We start from the raw sequence: 21,595 nt of genomic DNA, 5'->3' as shown, positions 1-21,595 counted from the left end.
AATAACTCTGGAAATGGAAATCTGTGTAAGTAATTGTATTATACTTTACAATGAACATTGCTTTATAGGAAGGTCAGTGATAGGTAAGGTGGTTGGGGGTTTTTTTGCATAGAGATGAATTGACGAGGAGGAAATTAGAGCCAGTTGAAAGGGTAGCAGGAAAAAGTTTTGTTTGGACAGTGGGAGGCAAGTCAGTAGTCTCAAAAAGATGAGAAGGGAGGCATTGGGGCTACGAGCAAGGTGGTGACGTGCTGCACTGAAGAATTGGGTTTGGATACTGGAAGAAGTCTAAGGGAATTAAGTAACTGCGTTGCACTGACCTGTAACAAACACGGGATGTGAAGCCTCTGAAAACCCAAAGCCCAGGGGCAGTAACTTGCCTGCTAGCTGTGCTGGAGTGGAGATTGGCAGGGAGAAGGCAGAAGTAGGAAACGAATATGGCTGTGTGGTATTACTGAGAAGCATAAGTAAAACACTTTGCTTCTGGTAGTCCTTGCTTCAAAGGGAGCCTGCTGTGAAAAATTTAAATAATCTTTTCCAAAACAAAGCACTTCAGTTCTTCCTTTACTCTCTCACTAGTTCCCCAATGTCCCTCAAATTCACCATAAGCATCGGTTCGGGGGGGCGGGGTTGGTGTCGTGTGCTCTTTGATCTCCAGGCTTGCCGAGGAACAAGAGAGTGATGGGGCTGATTTATCCTAAAAGAGTAGGTGAGAAAAAGAACTCTTTCAATATATAGGAGCAAACATAGAGGCTGTAAAGAGAAGACTCTACTGCAACAGCACCTAGTTTTGTAGATACTTGGCTTTTTAAATGTTAGTTTGGGAGAGTCTAGTTATTTACAGTAGATACAGGTTATTTGGACACCCTACATTTTCTCTGTCTCATTTTTATGCTCTGTTTATGGAACCTATTGACCATACACAGTGAGTTTGGTTACTTATTATATCTACCAAAGCTCTCTATTAGAGACCAGTGGCTCCGGCAACAGATTAACTGGAGGAGTATTATTTTAACAATAAGGGGAGTAGACACATTGCCAGGTAAACGTGGAAGCATGAGAAACTAATTGGATTTATGTTAATTTTATTGAATATAAGTGCATAAAACTCTTCAGCCAACCTCCAGTCCTGCGCATACAAATTACATACGGTGCTCAGGGCCTTTTGGATGATATTTTAGTCCTTGCTCTCTATGGTGACCTGCGTGTGATCCTTTCTGGCTTCAGTGAGGCTACAGATAGATGGCAGGTCTTTCCAGTCTGATATCAGCACAGGTTTGGGATCTTTGTCTGTAAAGACTTATGGGATGATGCCTTGGGTATTGAGTTCTTCTCCTGTGCAGTCAGAAGCTGCAGTATGGTAACCCCTGTAAGCTGTAACGCCTCTGAGGAGGTTTTGAGAATTGTCACTGAGTTTGGGAGCATGACCTCATGTGCTGCTTTTCTTTTTTTAGAACTGTCCTGACAGTGATGGATTAAGAACCTACAAGGTCACTGTCTTAAGCATAACGTTTCTTCTCACATACCTTTACCTCCCCTCTGGCTCTTAATTTCTCATCCGCAAGGCTGAGAGTGTGGGGCAGAAACTAGGTAGATTATATGCCCTGTAAAGTCAGGAGGTGGAGGAGGCAGCTGCTTTAAGGACTTTGAATCCCTGCATGCAGTCAGAATTGCATTAATTTCTGAGCTGCATCTGTGCTTTTCCACCAGTGTTTGCTAAGAATCATCTGTGTGTGACGTACAGGAGAAGTCAAGCTAGGGTTAGACTCCAGTCACTATTATGGTCTTGCAGGTATGGATGCAGAATTCCCCTGGACTCCAATGTGAGCCTGTCTTCAGCTTGTAAAATTAGATTGCCTGACAATCTGTAGTAATGCTGTCGCAAGAGACAAAAGACAGAAAGTTGAACCTTCGGCAGAAATCTGACAAGAGGCCAGGTAATCAAATCAAGCCTCATTATTACATTTCTTTCAAGACAGTTGTCATTTCCTTTATAATTTTCCAAATTACCACAATGAGGATTAATTTGGCTTCCAGGTTTCCTTACACTGCACTGTTGTGCATACAAAAGGCTTGTTGTAAAACCTTTTGAAGCACCTAAGTTCAGGCAGAGGTCAGGAGACACAAGCTTGTGTGCTCCCGGGGAAAAATGAAAAAAGGAAAAGGTTTTGAGGCACTCATGCAACTCTAAATGCTGCTCTTGGCTTGGCTTTGAGGTCTGCAGTGGCCTCTTCAGGGTATGCATGTCTCGTTTGTGTGGGAAAATCTGAACAGTAAGAACTACAGGAGAAGGTCATACAGCTGTACAGGTAGTGCTCTTTGTTTTTCAGGAGTGGGAGCAGAGGGAGATGAATGCCTACAGCTGCCAGCATACTTTGTTAAAGATAAACCTGTGGGTAGAAGCACCTAAAATCAGAGAAGGGTTTGGGGAAAACGAAGAGCTTTGAACTGGCTTTGTACAAAGCTTTCTGAAGCTCACTTAAGGATGGGAAAGAGGATGCTTGAATGAGGCAGGAGAGATGCAGAGAATGTGGTTCCTGAGGAAAAGTGAAAACTTTTCTGATTGTGATGCTCAGGAAGAGCACAAGATGGGGATGAGGGTAAGACGAAAGGAATGCTCTTTGAATGTGGTAATTTCTGGTCATCTCTCTTGCAGACATCTGGAAGTGCAGTGTTTAGCACCTGATCCCAGCCCTTGTGCACCAGATAGCAGGAAAGGGCTCTGAAAGTTACATCCCTAATGTCTTCCCTGAGCTCTCAGGAATGTGTTTCCCCTTAGCAGTTCTGTTTTGTCCACCTGTGATCACAGTGTCCGTTATTCCCTGCTTCCTTTAGACTGCCACCCTTTGTGCCGTCAGTGTGTGGCCAACCTGCGGGACACCGGCAGCATCTGTCTGAAGTGCCAGAACGCCCGTCACTTGCTCCTGGGGGATCACTGTATTCCTGACTGTCCAGTGGGATACTATGCCGAGAACGGTGCCTGCAAAAGTGAGTAGTCCCTACGGAGGCCTCAAGTAGCTGCAAGGGACCACCTGGATCCTTGCGAGATGTTCCATGAAATGGTTCCTGTTAAGTAGAGAAGCTTTGTCCAGCTGGCAGGACACTGCACTGGGAGCTAGGCACGTCCTTCCTGGCTAATAACTGTGCCCACTGGCTGGGAGCACTCTCTCCTTGCTCCCCATAATCTGTGCCTGCTTTCAGACTGGAAGTTCTTTGAGGCGGACAGTGCTATACTGTCCTGAGCACGTGCTGAGGCTACTGGGACCTAGCCCGCTGTTACAATAAAATTAATAAGTGTAATGAGTACCAGACAGCAGTATGCTTATGAGGAGGAGGTAAAGGTGAGTTTTTTTCTCTCTCTCTTTGTTAAATCCCATCTCTGAAAGGTGGTGGCACAGAGAATAGGGTGACAGTATGCTATGTTCTGTGTAGGGTAGCTACCCTGAGATCACTCCTAGAAAGAGATGGGCTACTTAAGCATAAGAAAGGATGACTTCCAACAGAGCCTTTTTATGTGCCCATCACCAAGTCTCCAATTTGTGTGGTACCAGCACAGTTCTGGGATGCTAAAACTGGAAAATACTTTCTGGATATGTGCTTCGAAGGGCCATGCAACTTCTGCTTACAGAAGGCAGAACGCTAGCTGGTAGTAACTTCTCAGGAAGTTTGCAACCTGAGATGAAACATCATCCTAGATAAGGTCTCTCACTGAGGCTTGTCTTGCTACAGTAATGGTCCAAAAAGCGATCATTCATAGCAGCTTGTAAAACAAAAAGCCAATTTCATTCAGTCTTTTAGGCTGGCGTGATAGATGCAGCGCTCCGGCTGCATGGGTGAAGTTGCACTGATAGCACATTTTATTCTCTAGCCTTCTGCACCTTCACCTATCCCTGGATCTCCTCCAGTTTTTGTTGTCGATGTGGTTTCATATTCCGATCATTGTCTGAGCTGCTTTATATTTCTTGGACTCTTAGAAGGAAGTAGGTTGCTTTTCTTGTTACGTGGCCAACAGAGACATGTTAAAGCCCAGCGCTGAGCAAAGGGTATTGCAGTTTATTTTAAGAGAAAGAACTCAAACCAAGAAATTCTGCACATTAGAATTAAGATTTAGATGCACCTTTTGCGGGAAGTGGCATTTACTAATCCAGTCTAACAACTGCTGGTTAATGTTTCAAAGCTTCTCTCAAGCACTCTGGGAGCTGTGTGTTTATTTACCTGTTTCTGACAAATGAAATCTCAGAGATGTATGAAATATACTCTCTGTCATTTAATTGGAAAGACCCCTGAGAGAGATATTTTGTCTTCCTGGAAATTTAAGCGTAGGGATAACATTTCTTCCCTTTGGTATAAAGGTTTCATTTAAAAGAAGTTTTGCATTATTCAGACTGTGTCAAAGCTCATACTACATTTTGTGCTAGCTTTGAAGATCTCCAGCCCAACTTAATGCAGCTGCTGCTTTGATTTCTTTGCCCACTTGCACTCATGATTAATTTGGCCTGATAGGTGCAACGATGGCATCAATCTTTAGGTAAAGGCCTATCAAGAAATAAAACAGACAAATAATTTTGTGAGTACGTACCCCCTTCGGAGAAATTGATAGGATACATTGGCGTCATCCACTGTGGTATTTTAAATTTCTTCAATCAGACTAAGAAGCACAAGAAGCGGGAGATAAAGGGATACAAAGGAAACAGGGAAAGAAAACAAGAGGGGTGGTATAAAAATATCTCTTCAAAAATGCAGGGAAAGAAAAAGATAGTAATATACTTTCTTACTTGAGGCAGTCAGTGGGATTGCTGGCTATGAAGCATTGCAGAAGGATGTTGTAAGACTGAGTGTCTGGGCAATAAAGAAAGGGATGAAAGTTTGGTATAGGCAGATGTAATGATGCACACAGGGATACCCGGTTCTAAGCTCACATACAGCATGATGGCATCTTTGCCGTGATCTTGAAGAAATGATCAATCAGCCTGTGAAAATGGCATCCCAGTGTTCAGCAACGTTGAAAAAGCAAATCAAATGTTAGGTGCTAGTACAAAAGGAATAGAAGAATTCATTCTGCCGCTGTCTAAAGGAGCTGCATGCTGTGAGCCATTCTGCCCATCTCAGAAGGGAAGGGCAGCAGAACTGAATGTGGGGAAGGAAAAGCTTCTGTACAGTGAGCAACTGAGTAGACCACAGTGCTTCAACCTGAAAACCAGGACGCCTTAAGAGGGAGGAAATATGACAGAGGCTTACAAAGCCATGAGTGAAACGGAGGGAGGGTGCGTAGAGATTGACTGTTCTCTGTCAGTGTTGCTTCTTGGAATAGGTAGCAGCTGTGCAACTCCTGCCGAAGGGATGGATGTAAATCTTCAGGGAGGCGTGGAGCTGTCAGGAAAGCACTAGATGATTCCTAAATGGACAAAGCGCATCAGGCTCAAGAGAGTCTGACCTGAAACTAGTTGAGAGAAAGCATAAGAGGGAGGTACTGATACATGCTTGCCCTTTGGTTTTTTTTTACTCCTTTCTGATAGACAGGTCTTGGCCAGATCCTGTAGGTTTTTCTTGAGGGGAAGGGAAAGTTGAAGAGAAGAGGAAAGGGTAAAAAGAGAGAGAAAGGAGAGGAGTGGGGAGAGCTAGTGTGCATGACACACAGAGCGCAAATAGCAAATGAACCTATTTAGTCTGTCTGTCACAAGCTGGCTCGGCTGTGTTTCTGCTCCTGAGCGCTGTGTACCAATAAAGGCTCAGACTTAAGAACTTTCGGTATTCAATATCACCATGCTCAGCATCTGAGAGTGCTTCTGCTAAACCTTGTGAATCTTGCTGAAAAATCTACTTTTCCTTGAACAGAAACACTTGTTCTTGCTGTCTCTACAGGGTGTCACCCCTCATGTAAAACCTGCACTGGCGGGGGTCCTTTTTCCTGCTCTTCCTGCAACACCAGCCTGGTTCTTTCCCACACCAGCATGTGTGTGCCATTCTGTTCCCCAGGATACTACAGGGATGACAGGCAGACCTGCAAACGTGAGTGTCTCTCTCCGAGCCATCTCTCCTTTCCACAATGTATTCACCGACATGTCTTTTCTTGTTCCTTCACTTACTGTTCCTCTTGCCAGGAAAAGAAAGATTTCAAGTGCCTAAAAATTCGATGTGAATTGATAGAGGTGATTAGCTGCCTTAGAAACGGAGCCTACAGCATGGTTTAAATTTGAACACAGTTGCAGTTTTGTTATTCAAATGACAAGAGGCTTTGGGTCCTGTAGTTAAAAACTGCAGGAGAGTTTGTGTAGTCTTCCCTGTTGTCCAGGTGGTACATAGAGAAGTGGCCAAAAGTACTGGTGGATTCTGGGCTTTGTGAAAACTTGACAAGTTTAGACCAGTTTTAATCAATTCTTACTAAGGCAAACCCCCTTCCCACTGCACTACCTGCCAGTACCTGCTATGGAAGCTATATTAAGACTATAGCATTTATGCTACATTTTTCCACATATGAAACCTCAGTAGGAACAAGGTACAGTGTGGTAGGCACAGCCACAACTGACTTGAGCTGTTGTATTTTTACCTTCTAATGATCTGATACAACTGATCTGGTGTTAAGTCCAGTAACGTTTTATCCTATTCCTGCTATCCCTTGCGAATCTCTCAGGGCCTCTCTTTTCCTTTTATTATCCTATGTTCACTTTGGCCCTGACGTCAGTTGGTTTATTCCTCACATTGATTACTGGGCTTGATGTTCCAAAATGCAAAATTACATGGCCCAGAGACATAAAAAATATGAAAAAACCCTCCTTGAATTGACCCACTATAATACACACACCTAAAAATGAGTGAGTGCTTAGGTGGTTTGGTTGCTGTGAACCTGAACGCTCAAATTTGTTAAGTCCTGCATTACCCTGATTTAAATTATCCTGATTTATGATACAACAACTTTGTTGCACTGCACTGAGTATAGGTATCATTGTCATCCTATCTAGACCCAATTTCTTTACTGGTGAGGTCTTATAGGAGGACGCTGATATGGTTGTCAGCTTTACCTGCCTTTTGTTGAAATATATGGCTCTCCTGAAACTATTATTTCCATCTTATCAGCAGAAATGGAGACACCTTGCATAAGTTCAAGGAAATATGTGGAAGACTTTGTACCATTCTTCTGTTGACATAAAAAAAGGCTATTCAATAATAATGAAAAAAGGAAAGTAAAAAAACATGAATAAAAAAAAAAGGAATCGTGGGATTCTCACTGTCCTGACTAGTTTCCTACAAGCTCTGCAAGATACTCACTGTTCTCTCCTGTAGTATGGATTCTCTTATTGCTAATTATACCAGAACACCTCCCTTCCTAACTAAAATGCCCTTTTCTAATGAAAATTTTCCTATTGATAGCTCCTCCCTCAGGGCATTGTGGTAGAAGTGGAATGTTCCTGAGGACTGTACCCTTCCTGGATTTGGTTCAGTAGCTCAAGTGCAAATAGATTTTTGCAAGCAAATTCAACTACTCTAATCTCCTTATTGCAAATGGCTTTTAAAAAAGTGTATGTAATCCTTGTGGCAGGAGGCTCAAGGCAAAGTGTGTTGGTGCATTGGATTTTTGTCATTCCAAGTGTCACTTGTGCCTTTTTAAGTGAAGTACTGCTGATAAGCCATGTAGATATAAACTGTCCTAGGCTGCTGGAAGACTGCCACTTAGAGCTAATGAAAATTGTTTAAATGGAGGTTGGCTGTTAGGCTGAGAAAATTTGGTCTCTCCTCAGCGTTTATTTTAGTTGCATTGCACTTTTGAGGAACTTGGGTTTGGAATGAAGTTCAGAGAGATGCTGAGTGCATGTATGGACTCTTGGAGATATTTTTAAACTCGGTGACGCACTGGCCAAGGAAAAGTGCAAAGCTTAACAAGTTCTTCATGGGCTTAAAAATGCAGATATGGAGTCGTGCTGATAAAGCAAGCAACAGGATTGCTTTCAAATACAGGTTTTGCTTACTGTTCTGGCATGCCTTCATGGGTAACCTGATTTCTATAGATGTAGACCTCATGGAGTGTTTTACCGTACTTTTAATAGTTGGGTTTTTGTAGCACTTACAAATAGTAATTTTTCCATGTAGTGCTCTTAAGTTAAGTGAAATCAGACTGGCACCAGAGCACCTAAAAACAGTTATTAGATTCTTTAGGTAAACTTTTTGTTAGAAATCATTTGTACCTCAATAAAATACAGACCTTCTGTGACACTTTTTAGATGGGCTAAAACAAGTAGCTATTTTGAAGGGCACTGGGTTCTCACTTCAATGAGAGCAACGTGGGTATTTTCACATTTACTTTGGTATTTTGAGGTTTTGTGGTTATAAAACTCTGTCTTGAGTTAAAAGCAAGTGGATTTCCACAATTAGCATATCGCTAAATTAGCATTCCACAATTAGCATATCACCGACATGTTACCACAAGTAATATGTTGGTGTTTAGCACCTGAACTGTAGTTGCGCTAAATCCTGTGAGAGGTTTTGTTTGGTTTTTCCATTAATGGCCAGCTATGCTTTATTCTTTAGTTTCAACACTCGGGACTGTGTTTCCAGAGCTTTTTTCTGATTTATCATAAGTACAGAGTTGAGGCTGGGCAAAGATTCTGACTCCGTATGGATTTAGTGACACTCAGGGGTAGTTTACTGGGAATTTAGCAGTCCCTTTTGCATATGCCATCATTGTACTTGCTAGCAGGGCAGTTACGGTTGTTTGTATAAAGCGGACATGTGAACCTCCATAAGTTTTCTGCATATTATATTTGTAAAGTTTCGTCTCACCAGAACCAGAGTGAGCTTTTCAGTGCATAGACAAAGGGCTAGGAAATATTTCTCAGTCTTTCATAGCACATTGCTATTAAATCTTCTGCTGTGAAATAGCGAAGAGCACTGACATCGGCACTGAGTACACTTGGCTGTTAGTACAGCCCCCTGAGAAGTTTAGACCCTAGACATCAAAGATCTGAGTGGAAATATTCTGAACCTCTGGACTTTGATCCTAGATTCAGTAAATCCCAGAATTATTTTTTCCTGGCATCTTTATTTGCTCCCTACAGCTCCAGAATTTCACACTGTGTGCAAATAAAAGGGTGGAAACATTAAGTGAAATTAAATGGGCCTTTGGTCCCACCAAGGTTTGCTAACTGGATTGCAGCAGTCTATTATGGTCTCCTAATTTGTGCATTACGAGTTGAATCTGGAATCATACGAAACACGGGTTGTTTAAAGAGAATAAGAAAATCAGGGAAAGCTCTTATTTGGGGATTTGAATTCAAGGTCAGTGTTTTACCCTGACCTGTCCAGAGGAGAGTAAGAAGCAGTGTGAGGAGACATAACAGTCTATTCCAAATGGAAGGAGGCTTTTTACGTTTTGGAGGCTGTGAAAAGGAACGTAAGAAGCAAAAACTCTCCACAGGTGTCTCATCAAAGAGGACAGAGGAGTAGCAAGGCTACAGGATAATGCCATTTTTACTTGTGCAGCTGCCTGGTGCATCAGTAATTACAGTTATTTTCTCTGTCTTTGTCTTTCCACAGCTTGCAACAGCCAGTGTCTGAGCTGTGAATCAGCCACTGGCTGTACGTCTTGCAGAGATCCAGCTAAGGTCCTGTTGTTTGGAGAATGCCAGTACGAGAGCTGTGCTCAGCAGTATTATCTGGATTTTTCCAGCAAGACTTGCAGAGGTGAAAAATACATTGTGGGTTTAAAGAAAAAAGAAAACAGAAATTGCAAGTGCCTTGGCTAAGAATCCATCACATTGCAGCATGATCTGTGCAGGCGGCCTGCTTTAAAAAGTGTGCATGAGGGGGGGAGTTGTTCAGTGACAGGCTACTTCCAAGGTTTTTACAGTTTTTTCTTTATTTCGGCAGTCTGCTGTCACATACCTCAGCCTTTCAGTGAAACAAGATTATTGCAAATCCGTCTCTTGTAAATGATTTAGTAAGTGAGCCAGCAAACTTTTCAAGGGTCAGGTCCAGCAATTCATTTAGTCATGGGTCAGCTGAATAACGAGTGAGCTTACCAGGCTAAATCTTTTTTAGAGTGCTTATAAGGCCTTGTGTACTTACCTGCTTCTCTCTGTCTTATTAAATACTGTATCACTGGATGACTGCAGAAACAACAGTTTGGAGTGATTTAAAAGACACGTGACTTGAAAGATTTCCAGAACTCCCAAGGAGAGTGTTCCATAATGGAAATAAGTGAGGATAACATGGCTTTATTGCAGCTGACACCACTAAGACTAGGATATAATACAAATGGCTTGTTGTTCAGTGTTCATTTCTAGCTGGCTCTCTCAGTACCTGAACCTAGCTTAACTGAGTAACGTCTGTCCCCTTAGCGTTGTGGTTCTTCAGAGAGGTGACATTGCCTGGTGTTTAGGGTGTTGGAATGAGGCAAGGCTCTTGTCCTGGCTTTGTCTTGGACATGCTGCATGGACTGGAGTAGTTCAGCTCACCTCAGTGAGTCCTTGTTTCCCCTGCTTCTTGCTCTTGTCATTTGTCTGTCTCATCAGCCAAGTTTGTCTGTCATTAATTGCTGATACGGACCCTCTAAGTGCCACCAAGAACAAACAGTAGTGTTGGCAGCCTGAGTAGTCCTCAGATGCATGTGTGTGACTGGGACTCAGCTGAAGACTGGAGGGGAGGTAGTACGAGGGCATGTGAAGGCAGATCTGATCCCAGCTGGATCCAGTGTGTTTCTGGCCAGTGGACTTTCCAGGGGGACATTTGGACTGTGAGGGACAACAATTTCATTTTCTTTTGGTCAGAGTCATTTGAAAGTGTGAGATTGATGAAGTGGCATGGATAATTGCTAATGAGCAACAAACTCAGGGTTGGCAGAAAAGGAGCATTGCTCCTTACGGGATAAAGTCAGGCTTTATGGGAAGCAAAACTGTGCCGGTGTTAGCAGGTCTGAATGCTGAACAAGAGCCCAGACTGCTCAAATTTGACATAATTAGAACATGTTAAGTCCAAGAGGGAAAAAACCAAACCCCGTATCTTGAGTTGTAATAAGTCATTCAGTACAAATCATGCTTTCTGGTTTTTTTAGTATCTCTTTAACAGTCTTTACTGTGCTCTTTGCTCCTGGGCCTTATATTCCCATAGCTTGTAGACCCCAAGTGCTAAGCACTTATATAGCATGAACACCTATACAAAAAGGCTGCCCTGCACTGACTTTTTTTTCTTCCAGAGTGTGACTGGAGCTGTAATGCTTGTAAAGGTCCCCAGAGGACCGACTGCCTGCAGTGTATGGAGGGCTATGTTCTCCATGAAGGAGCTTGTGTGGAACAGTGCCCTGCAGCTTTCTACAAGGAATCAGAGACATGCCAGAGTGAGTTCTTCTTGAGCATTACTTCTAATCACTGCTGCCAACATGTTTCCTTGCTTGTCTCCAATTTGTGCACGTCTTGCATTCAGAAGTCACGCTCTACCTTCAGATCCCTCGCTGCCCTCCAGCACACGCACGCAATAGAGCTGTGGTTCCTGTGGGGTGTTACAGCACAGTGCAGGAAGCAGTTGAAAGCAGTGTTGAGATGAACTCTTTACATATGACTTTTAGGGTGTGATCAACACTGCCTTCAGTGTCGCCGACCAGATGAGTGCAGCCTTTGCGAAGCCCCATTTTTCCTCTTGGACGTTCATTGTGTTCACAAATGTGGGAAGCGATATTACACAGACCATGCACAGCGAAAGTGCACAGGTAAGCCAAGTGAGCGTGATGTGGTGGAGAGGAACCAGGGTTGTAGTCTATGTTCTATACACTGCTTTTTCTCTGCAAGGCTGGGGTGAAGAGGAAGTGCTTGGATGCTGCGTTAAACTTGCTGTTGAGGTGATGCAGTCAACTTGAGAATTAGATAACAGGCTATATCTGCATTTAGACCTGCCTAATTCAGGAGGAATGAGATTCAGTGTAGATGGCTGCTGGTGTATGTGTGTGTGTGTATGTGTGTACACACTGTATGTAAAAACAACCAGGTATTAAACCCACATTTTTAGAAAGGTTTCAGTTGTATTTGTTGGTTAACAAGCTGAGTAGGACTTGAATGTGTATTTGCAGTATTTTTTTCAAGTTAGTATAACAGTTACTTAAAAACATGTTTCTTCCATTTGGAAGATCATCTCAGGTGCTCTGTAGTCAATGGGAAACAGTGGTCAAATGAGGAAGGAACTTCTTAACAAATTTTTTATCTCAACTCTTTGCCCCTTCTTTTTGATTATTTTTGTCAGGTAGGTAACACACAAATAGCAGTGGTGTTTCTATTCCGACCCTGGGGGACAGCCCTGCGTACCAGTGGCTGGCTGCATTGTTTTTGCAGTGTCTCAATGGGGTTGTGCTTTCCATCCGATCCAGCTTGTCCCTCTGGATGCTTGGAGTGTGACAGCAACAGCCTGTGCCACCTCTGTGACAGCACCATGTTTCTGAAGAATAAGATTTGTGTTTCTGCCTGTGGCCAGGGTTTCTATGGCAATACGTGGACCAGAGAGTGCGAAGAAGGTGAGTGTCTCTCATGATAAAGCAACCGAGCTGGCAGGCTTCCAGCAGATTTTAAGGCTAGAAATAGTGTTCATTCAGTGGCATCTTTGGAATTCAGTTTTGTGCGGTTTTCTGTTGAGTATTGAAAGTTGGCAGCTATTTTTCTCCAACTTTTTTGTTTCATAAAATATGCATATACGTGGTTTTCTAAGTGAAGTTACCTGTTAGGTATGGAGGCACATCTTTCCAATCACAGCATCGTTTATCATCACTGTAAAACAAATAAAAAAATATCTTGGGGGAAATCCCTTACTAAATCAACAGTAGTACTTACTTATCTTTTCTTTGTTCTAAATGAAGATTTACTAGTCTGTCTGCAGGGCAGGCCAATGTATATTGGCTTTGAGTTTTGTGATGGGGAACTCAAGATGGGAAGTGACGTGCCCAAGCCTCTCAAAATCATAGTGGGGATTGGGATGGATTGCAATTCTTCTTGGGATATAGTGGTTGTCCACCTAGGTCAGTAATGAACAGGGCATTATAAGGGTCTGGTGTGTTATCCAAAAGATGGTAGTGACAGACAAGATGCTAACACAGCCCATGCCTGTAATTCGTTCAGTAATATTTTTTCCCTTCTTTCTTTTTAGCCAGCAAGCATCCCTCGAGCTTCCATGTGAACAGTACCCTCACAGTAGGAATTGGTGCGGTAAAGCCCCTAGATGTCTCCTTACTGGGTGTGCGTGATCTGGATGGTGACACAGGACAGCTCTTGTTCCATATCGACAGCACTCCCTCCAACGGCAGGCTGGTCATGGTGGTGAATGGGAAAGAGGTGCAGCTGAGCAAAGGCGACCACTTCACCTACAAGGATGTGAAGGAGAAGAGAGTCCGCTTTGTGCACAGCAAAGAGAAATCCAGGTGACTCTGTTGAAACTTTTTTCAGAGCTCTTGCCTTAAAAAAACCTGACGTATCTTGAGAACGGGTATTTCCTTATTCCTAGGAAACATTCTTACCGTGAAGCACGCTTCTCACTGCTGTTAAATAAATTACCAATATACTTACACTGTACCATAGTATAAATGATGGTGCAGAACTTCTGTTTATGGTATAAGAGGTCACTGTGATCAAGCTACCAAACCTCTTGTGTTTTGGGGGTGCAGGAGTCTGTCTCATCTTTAGGATACTCTGCTATGGGTTTAAAACTGGCATATTAGTCTGGTTCTTACAACAATTTCTTGATACTGTCAGGAGGATGCTCAAATGATGTCACCACTATGCTCTATGGCATAATCTGCATTCAGCCATTACTTCTTTGCGTTCAATATGAGCTCCGTTAGTGTCCTGGGATAATTAGTGGTGATTAGTAGCTGGCAATGCTCACACTGCAAGCATGTTGCAAGGAAGCAGATTTTTCCTGCTGCCGGGCAATAAGCCAGTCATCCTGCCAAATTTCACACTTGATTTACATCACCATAAAACCTTGGGACTAGACTGATATTGGTGGAACTGTTCTAAATTTCTGCCTGTATATATTAGGGTGTTCTTTGATCCATTGCTTTCAATAAGACTTTCAGGGTGTCCTTCTGATGCCAAGGGTTAGGTCATGTTCACTAGACTTATGGCATGTATTTCTGTATCATGGTGGGGTTTTTTGTCTGCCTCGTAGTCACAATGAAATGTCAGGATCTTGTCTTGAGAAACATAGCTACTTTATGTTCAAGGTTATTGGGTGGCATTATTGAAAAGTAAATAGGAAACAAAATGCTGAAAAGTGGGATCTTCTCTTCCGAAGCCAGATAAGTGACATTTTTCTTTAGCAGTGAATAGCTGACATTTAGAATTGGTACTTTATCTTGGAAATGCCATCCTATGTGGGTAACATTAGTTAAAGGGAAATGAGGGTATATTATTACATAGTTAAAGGTATTTTATTACATGTTGTGACTGTTGTGAATCTTCAGAAAAAAATGCTATAAAAACATAACTGAAAAAACTTGAGCTAAACCTTCTGTCACTAAGCTAGTCATTTTTACTGAATATATAATATTTTTATCATTATTGAGTCCTGCAAGAGCACTTCATTAATTTATATTATCCTATATTTTGGCTTGTTGGGGACTTGTTTAGGAAAGGACAGTTCTCCTTGAAGGTCGGTGATCAAAAGTTCTTCTCCCATCCTGAGGTGGTCAACATTCAAGCATTTTCAACACAGGTAATGTAACAAAGCTTGGAAACAACCACAAATTTTGTACCATTTGGAGCCCTGGTTTCTTGCAGTGGTAACAAAGGAGCTGGGCAGAACTTGAGCTGGAGTTCAGGTCAGACAAATTAGACTCAACTCTCACTTAGCTGAGAGGCAGCCAAGTGCCATGTGGAAGAACTGGACTTGGAGTAAGTGACTGAAGAAGCTGGCCCATGTAATTTTTCTTGTGCGGGGAATTGTAGCTGTGCAATCATAGAGCAATTATCAGTGAGGGCGAAGGAGTCCCTGCTGTTTAAATTATTCTTTGGATCCGCAGATGTTCAGTCTCTTACTGCAGGGCAATTGAACAATGATTGATCCCTATGGTAGGGATGCTTTGACAGTCAAGAGCATTTATTTAAATACTCTGTTCTAGGACAGCTGGGAATTAAATCAGCATGAGCTATTTAAAGTGTGTCCCTTAAACTGCTCACCACTTCCAGGCAAGTTGATGGTACTGCCAAGTGTCCATGTTTCTCATATTACTGTTATTTAAAGTCTGTAGCACGATACCGTGGAGGAGCCTCACCCAAGAGGTGGTGTACAGGCAGTACAATTGTGACTCCTTTTCAAAGGTGGGCTCTCTAAAAGGCAAGGTATGAAGAGGTGTGTGAAATACACATTAACGGAGAGGGCAGAGCATTACAGAAAGGAGGAGTTCAAGCCCAGCCTAGCTGCGTGTGCCAAACTCAACCTATCAGCAGGTCATATCATCACATCCCTCCGGACAGGCTTTGATTCCCATTCAAGCTACGGGTGTTCCTCTGCTGCTGCTGCGAGGGCAGTGGATGTGCTGGAGCTGCCCAGCCCAGCTTGCCGCTTGCTGCTGGTCGTGCTGGCAGCAAGTTCACCATGGACTCACTTTAACGAGGTCCAGGTTTCTGAGGAGGCTTTGCAGCTTGCACTCAGCTTTTTCCATAGTTGAACTGTCTAGTTGAAAGCTCGATCGGTCAGCTTTGCTTGAACTGAAGTTGTTGTGGCTACTTGGCATATTTTAGCAGTATAAAGAGACTTTAAAGTGCAAATCAGAGCCCGCTACTCTTAAGGCCCATTTACATCCTCAGAGGGGCATTAAATGGCTTGATAAAACTGTAACTGGAAATCTGGCTATCATCCTTTCTTTTTTAGTGCTGACTCCTTCCTGCCTACAAGCCTGATTCAGCGTCCCTCCTCACAAAGAGTAATTTAAGAAATGTATTTCTTTTAATCATTGCATTGGTGGATGGGTTTGTGTCTGAAGGCGCTGGTGCTATTCTGTACTTCGTGCTGAGTGCAGTCGGAATGTAGCCAGCAGCTCAAAAACGTGGTGAGCTGCTGACTTGCTCCCTACGTACCATGTTGGGGGCCTGTGGGAGGTCTCCAGTTTAATGTATTTAGTGTTCCTTATAGGAAACAACTCCTCCCGAGATGCATAATTTTTGTGGTTCTCTGACACTCTTGAGACTTTGCACTGCTTGGGTTTTTTCTGGATTGGGATCCTAGAGAGGTGGTAGCTTCAGAATTAGGAGTTACAGGGTTTTTTAATTGCACTTTGTTGCTTTTAATCATTATATTCCATATTAGTCATTCCATAACTTCTGGAAATTGGAAGTGTTCTAGTTTGTCCTTCAGTGTAAGACAAACTGTGGATTTTGATCCAATTGTGTGTATATTGATTCTGGCTCGTGCTGAAATCTTTGCTCAGTCTAATCTCTTGTTTACCTCAGTAGGACATTCACCTAAGTAAGAGCTGCAGTCACTGCCCCAGAATACATAAGTGAAGTTTAATAATAGGAATTTTGCCTGCCAATCCCTAATAACCCTGATAAGTTGTACACAGGTGAGATGGCAGCAGTTAGCTCTCTGATGAGTGTTCCCAGGGCTTTGACTTTGTCTCTGCGGTTCACCTCCCTCCTGAGGCAAGGTATTACCGATGCCAAATGATGTCTACTAGGATCAATAGAGACTGCAGATCTAAACTTTCTTGACCACGAAGAATTAGAGAACTAATATAAACCAGCAGAAATGTGGGCTCTAGCTGATCTTCATTCTAGCATGAATATGGGTGTGTGGAGCCTTTGAAATTAAATAAATAATGATGCTGACGAGACCCAGTTTTGCTGTCTTTGAGACGGACTTTATCAGTTCGAGACAAGCAAAAGCACATTCTTCAGTGTTAGTTGATTGACTCATTTCTACTTAGAAGCACTAACTCAAGCTTCTGCCTCCCAGTTTGGCTCACTGCTATTAGTATCCTGTGTAGGTTATTCTCTCGGCATTCTTCCTTGCTTCCTTTTTTTCCCCTCTCTGCAACTCATTTTAAAGAGATAATCGAGGCACGCAGGTTGTGTGGAGTCTTATTCTCAAGCATCAGTGCTCTGAAAGATGTGTAAGTTATCAAAACTGTAGGTTATACTCAGGGAGAGTATGATGTGTCTCCATCCCCACCCACCCTGAACTCATTGTTCACATACACAAATCTTCAGCATCTCAGGTGCCTGCATTCCAATTGGGCCTGCCAACACACCTGTAATATGTAGACCTTCCAAAACAGTTGGGGTCCACATTTCTATTTGAATTTTCCTGGATGGTAATAAGGCAAAGCTGTGTCCCTTGTCTCTTATCTGTGCAGACAGCAAAGGGAATACAGCCTCTAGCTGGTAACTAAATTGCTTTCTATATAAATGTCCTAAGGTTTTTTCCTTTCCTAAGCTTGCTGTGGCATGAGAATCTTCTTTTAATGTAACTAAATCAGTCTAAACTGCTAGATATTCTTAGATCTGCCTGCTGGGGGGGGGAAAGTGTGGAGAGCGATTCTCTGTTGCTTAGAAATAGGATTTCTAAGGTTTCCAGGAATGAGGTGTGCTAATTTCCTTAACCCCACATTTTTCATTCCAGACTTTGATCATGATCAAATTGCTAGCATTTAGCAAACACCTGAGAGCTGCTTTTGTGTTTCAGGCCCCATATGTGTTCAGAAATGAGGCCCTCCTTGTCCGCAGAGGGGAAATTGGAACTATAACAGAACTGTTGCTTGGCGTGAGAGACAGTGACAATCCTCAGAATGTTGTGCTGATGGTTTTAGAGCCTCCACGTCACGGGCGGCTGATCAAACCTCCTGGGGACTCGGCTTCTGCAGTCCACATATTCCACCTGGGTGACCTTGCCGGCGGACTGCTGCGTTATGCTCACGATGGCTCTGACACCCGGGATGATGCAGTTCTTTTGCAAGTGAACGATGGGTACCACTTCCAGAACATCCTGTTCCACATTAAGATTGCTCCCAAGGTACGTGCTGTGACATAAACCCTCACAGACAAGTTAGAAGTCTGGAGAAGTGTGAATGCCCCTGAAGCGTCACTCATCCTGCATTACCGACAGGCTGTGGTGAGAGGCAGGAGAAAGTAGTGGATTGATTAAGTTTTGGAGGTCACCTGAATTTTTGGTTTGCAACAAGAACAGCTCAGCAGAAACTGTGCAGCTTTGACAATTCAAAGTCCATAGTTATTTGATAAAAAGATTTTCTGGAGTTGCAGGTGAGAGTTTGGCACTGGTAAGGGCAATGAATTAGAGAATGAGTGGATGGTGGGGAGGGAGAGCTAACGGGCTAGGCAAACCAATCATCGGGCTGATGGGAGTGTGATGGGAGACACAAAAGGGTCGCACATGAACAACTTGGCTAATAAGGTGTTATCACTGGTACTTTGGTGGCGGTGGTGTCTCCCAAGGTCAGGATCTCTGCTGTTCACTCAGCATTGCTCCACTGAAATCTTTCACTTGATCCAACTTGCTATTTGATAACTTCCCTAAGGACAGGGCACAGATACCTAAGTCAGAAATTATTAAGAAGTGTTTTAATTTTTCTTTCTTGCTTTTATTGCAGTTCATAATTAAATAATGCTTGTTTGTCTCTTCTGTGTTTGGACATGAAGTGGCACTTGGTATTAAATTTTATAGAGATTACAGCAGTAAAATTAGAAACAGTGGTGCTTTTCCATTTGTTTATGAAACAAACCCCAGCCAAACAAGGCGTGAAATACGTATAGTATGTGTGGTGGACCCTAGAAAAAAATAAAGTTGCTGAAGTGCTTGCAAACATCTTAGTTCTGGTATTGTGGTATTGTAGTAAAACAGAAGGAAAAAAAGCTGAAAATTTCCTTATCCCTTAGTTAATGTGAGAGAGTAATGAAAAATAGAGCTGTCAGAGAAGTCCGCTGTTTGCAGTCTTTTTATGTATGGATCTGAGAATTACACAATCTTTGAGTGCTTCCACTTCATGAAAAGGAGTTAGGAGGAGATGATATTACCCCTCTTTTGTCCTCTTCTCTGCTGCATTAGATCTTTCACAGCAACTTGGGCATGCAAATTTTAAGTAAGGCTTACAGACGCTACATGTGTCTGCGTAGTTAGCACAAGGAAGGACTGATCCCATTTGGACCCTGCAGGTGCTCCTAAAGCCACAATAGTAATTAGTGACATGACTCACACATCAGTCTGGGAATGAAAAGGGGGTTGCTGTCAACGCTGGTGCTGAGTTATTAGACTCCTGGAATAAGAGCAGCCCTGCCTGTGGTTTCTTTACCCAGATCACTTATGTGGCCCTAAGGAGCCTGTATAAGATCAGAAGGAATGTAAAAATGCTTGGACACCAATCTGCATTGTTTGTAACACCTTTTTTTTTTTTTTTCTTCTGCTATTGATTAAGCAGGTTCTTGTAAATGCCGGTGAGGGTGAATTGCTGAGTATAGTTTCTTTTATTAGCTGATTTTGTGGTCCTTTGTCTCTTATTATCTTTCCAAGTCTCTCCGTGCAGCACTTGCCTACAGAGAAGAATGAGGGTGGTGACAGAGGTGAGAGCGGAGCAGTTTAGTGTGAGGGTAGAGCTGGCAGATACCCAGCTCCTGCCTCATCCTAATGATTGTATTTGTGAAGTAGCCTTGGGAGCTGAAATGCATGCAGGGTTTGTTTCTGAGAAGGTGCTGTTGAGACACACATGCAGAGGCTTGGGTTTTTTTCCTTGGTTTACATCGAAAGATTGCTAAAAAGCATGGTAGGACCCTGGCTGGAGGTGTGGGAGTTCAAGGTGTGTTTTTTTAACCACGTTGCTTATCTGAGTACATGAGGCCTGTTATAATGTGCTGCTGGATCGTTTTATATAGTAAGTCCTGGTGTGAAAGGACATTTCTAAGATTCCTATTTGATGGGCTCAAGCAGTGAAATTCTCAGACATTAATTCATAGGCACACTGCGGCAAAAGCATGAAAACGTAAACGAAGAACAACATAACCTTCCAAATTTTATGAATTAGAGGTTTTTGTTTTTTCACAACAGGTGTGCCATGTTTGCTGCAAGGTGCTTTTTTTAGTCCCTTTGGTTGCTAACAGCCTCCCTTTCCCTGTTTGCCCCCATCCAAATACTTCATTTGACCTACTGCAGTCTGAACAGCTAGCATCTATTTTGAGAGCTCTTAATAATGATTTGCACCGCTGTATATTTTTGTTGATGTTCTCTAACAATTACAGCTTCTGTGAAGTTAATTTGAGACCTGCTGGTGCTTCATTTTTGGCAGAGCACCACCAGTGGTGCTCCAATGGGGAATAAGGAGCCCATGCCCTAGAAAATATAATCGCAGGCTGTGTACTGTAAGTCAGAGGAGGTCAGACCTACCCACGTGTGATCTGCCTATTGCTGATGGGATATAGAAGCATTTCTTTTCTGAGAGGCTAAGGGGAATACAGGAAAAAGACAAAAGATGTTTATTTTAGGGGACCTCTAGAGCAGATCCATCTAAGGGAGGTCTCCAAGCTATTTGCAAGGCACTGCATCTTTCCCTCCTGAGGAGCAGGTAACTGAAGCATGGACCAGGGCGCATGTTAGCCTGCCCGGGCTCTCTGAAAACACTTTTCCTGGGCTGCGAATTCATTCCCAGAGTTTGCTAACTGTGTGCTCAGGTATCAGTTAAAACAAAAAAGATATAATGCAATTCTAGTTGTTTTGCTGAACACGGGGTGAGCACTCGAATCAGACAATAGCTTGTCACTAAACATATTTTTAAAAAGGTTACCAAGCAAAAAGAGCTATCTCACAAACCTGTTCTTATTAACAAGCAAGATCACAGGATCAAAGCTAGGTGGAAATGGTATTACAAAATGCTGGACTGGATTAATGTGGCCAGTGAAGGAACATTCAATCATTTAGTTACCGAAAAGCCAAAGAGTTCCACGGTTATAGCAAAATAACAACCTTGTGTTTAATTAGCATTCACTTAGAAACATTTTCTTTTCAAACACTGCATTCCACCTGTCATTCTTTGAAGTGTGGCTAGGCTCTCTTTTCTTTCCTTACACAATAAATCCATGGACCTTTCTGACCTTTTTAGTTTGTTTACTGTTTCAGAGTTATGCTTTGCTAGGCCTATATGCATCATGATGTGATCGAATCAATAAGGTCAGAGGAAAGTTATCATATATATTGGTAGAGTCCTCTTGACTGGCACAGGGTCTGGTTTTCTTCTTCACTGTTCTTTAAAAAAATAAAGCAACCATTGTGCTGGGAAACTGTTGATCTGACACAGTCTAAGATGATGTGGCATTTAAAAATTAACACTGTGCAAAATAAGTGTAGTACAAATTAAATGGGTGAAAGTTGCTCAGCAGACATGTCAAAATGGAGACGGGAAATCATCCTTTAATGTGATTCTTTTTCACAAACATGGTTTTAGCTCGCTCTACTGTCTCTGCTGCAGATTCAGAAGAACATAGTAATGAGTTGTTTATCAGTTTGGGGATGACACATGATTATGTGGAGTAGTAAATGAGGAGGAAGATGATCACTTACGTGGAGCAGTCAAGATTTTGACAGATTATGCAGTTCACCACAGCCAGTTTCAAGGTGAATGTGCAGA

The 21,595-nt window shown here is 42.6% G+C and overlaps 1 protein-coding gene across 1 annotated transcript in view; it reads left to right on the top strand.

The window, feature by feature from the left end:
* The window catches only part of FRAS1 (Fraser extracellular matrix complex subunit 1), a 151,997-nt gene that overhangs the window by 78,010 nt on the left and 52,392 nt on the right, over positions 1–21,595 (top strand). Inside the window, exons 20-28 of the mRNA XM_075038663.1 lie at positions 2,836–2,988; positions 5,863–6,009; positions 9,529–9,675; positions 11,186–11,326; positions 11,555–11,695; positions 12,347–12,490; positions 13,117–13,387; positions 14,598–14,682; positions 17,653–17,979. Coding sequence (XP_074894764.1) covers positions 2,836–2,988; positions 5,863–6,009; positions 9,529–9,675; positions 11,186–11,326; positions 11,555–11,695; positions 12,347–12,490; positions 13,117–13,387; positions 14,598–14,682; positions 17,653–17,979 — 1,556 coding nt within the window. The remainder of the gene's footprint in view (positions 1–2,835; positions 2,989–5,862; positions 6,010–9,528; positions 9,676–11,185; positions 11,327–11,554; positions 11,696–12,346; positions 12,491–13,116; positions 13,388–14,597; positions 14,683–17,652; positions 17,980–21,595) is intronic.

This window comes from Buteo buteo, chromosome 1 (assembly GCF_964188355.1).
Source record: "Buteo buteo chromosome 1, bButBut1.hap1.1, whole genome shotgun sequence".
NCBI lineage: Eukaryota > Metazoa > Chordata > Aves > Accipitriformes > Accipitridae > Buteo > Buteo buteo.
This window is presented reverse-complemented; position numbering and strand designations above follow the sequence as displayed.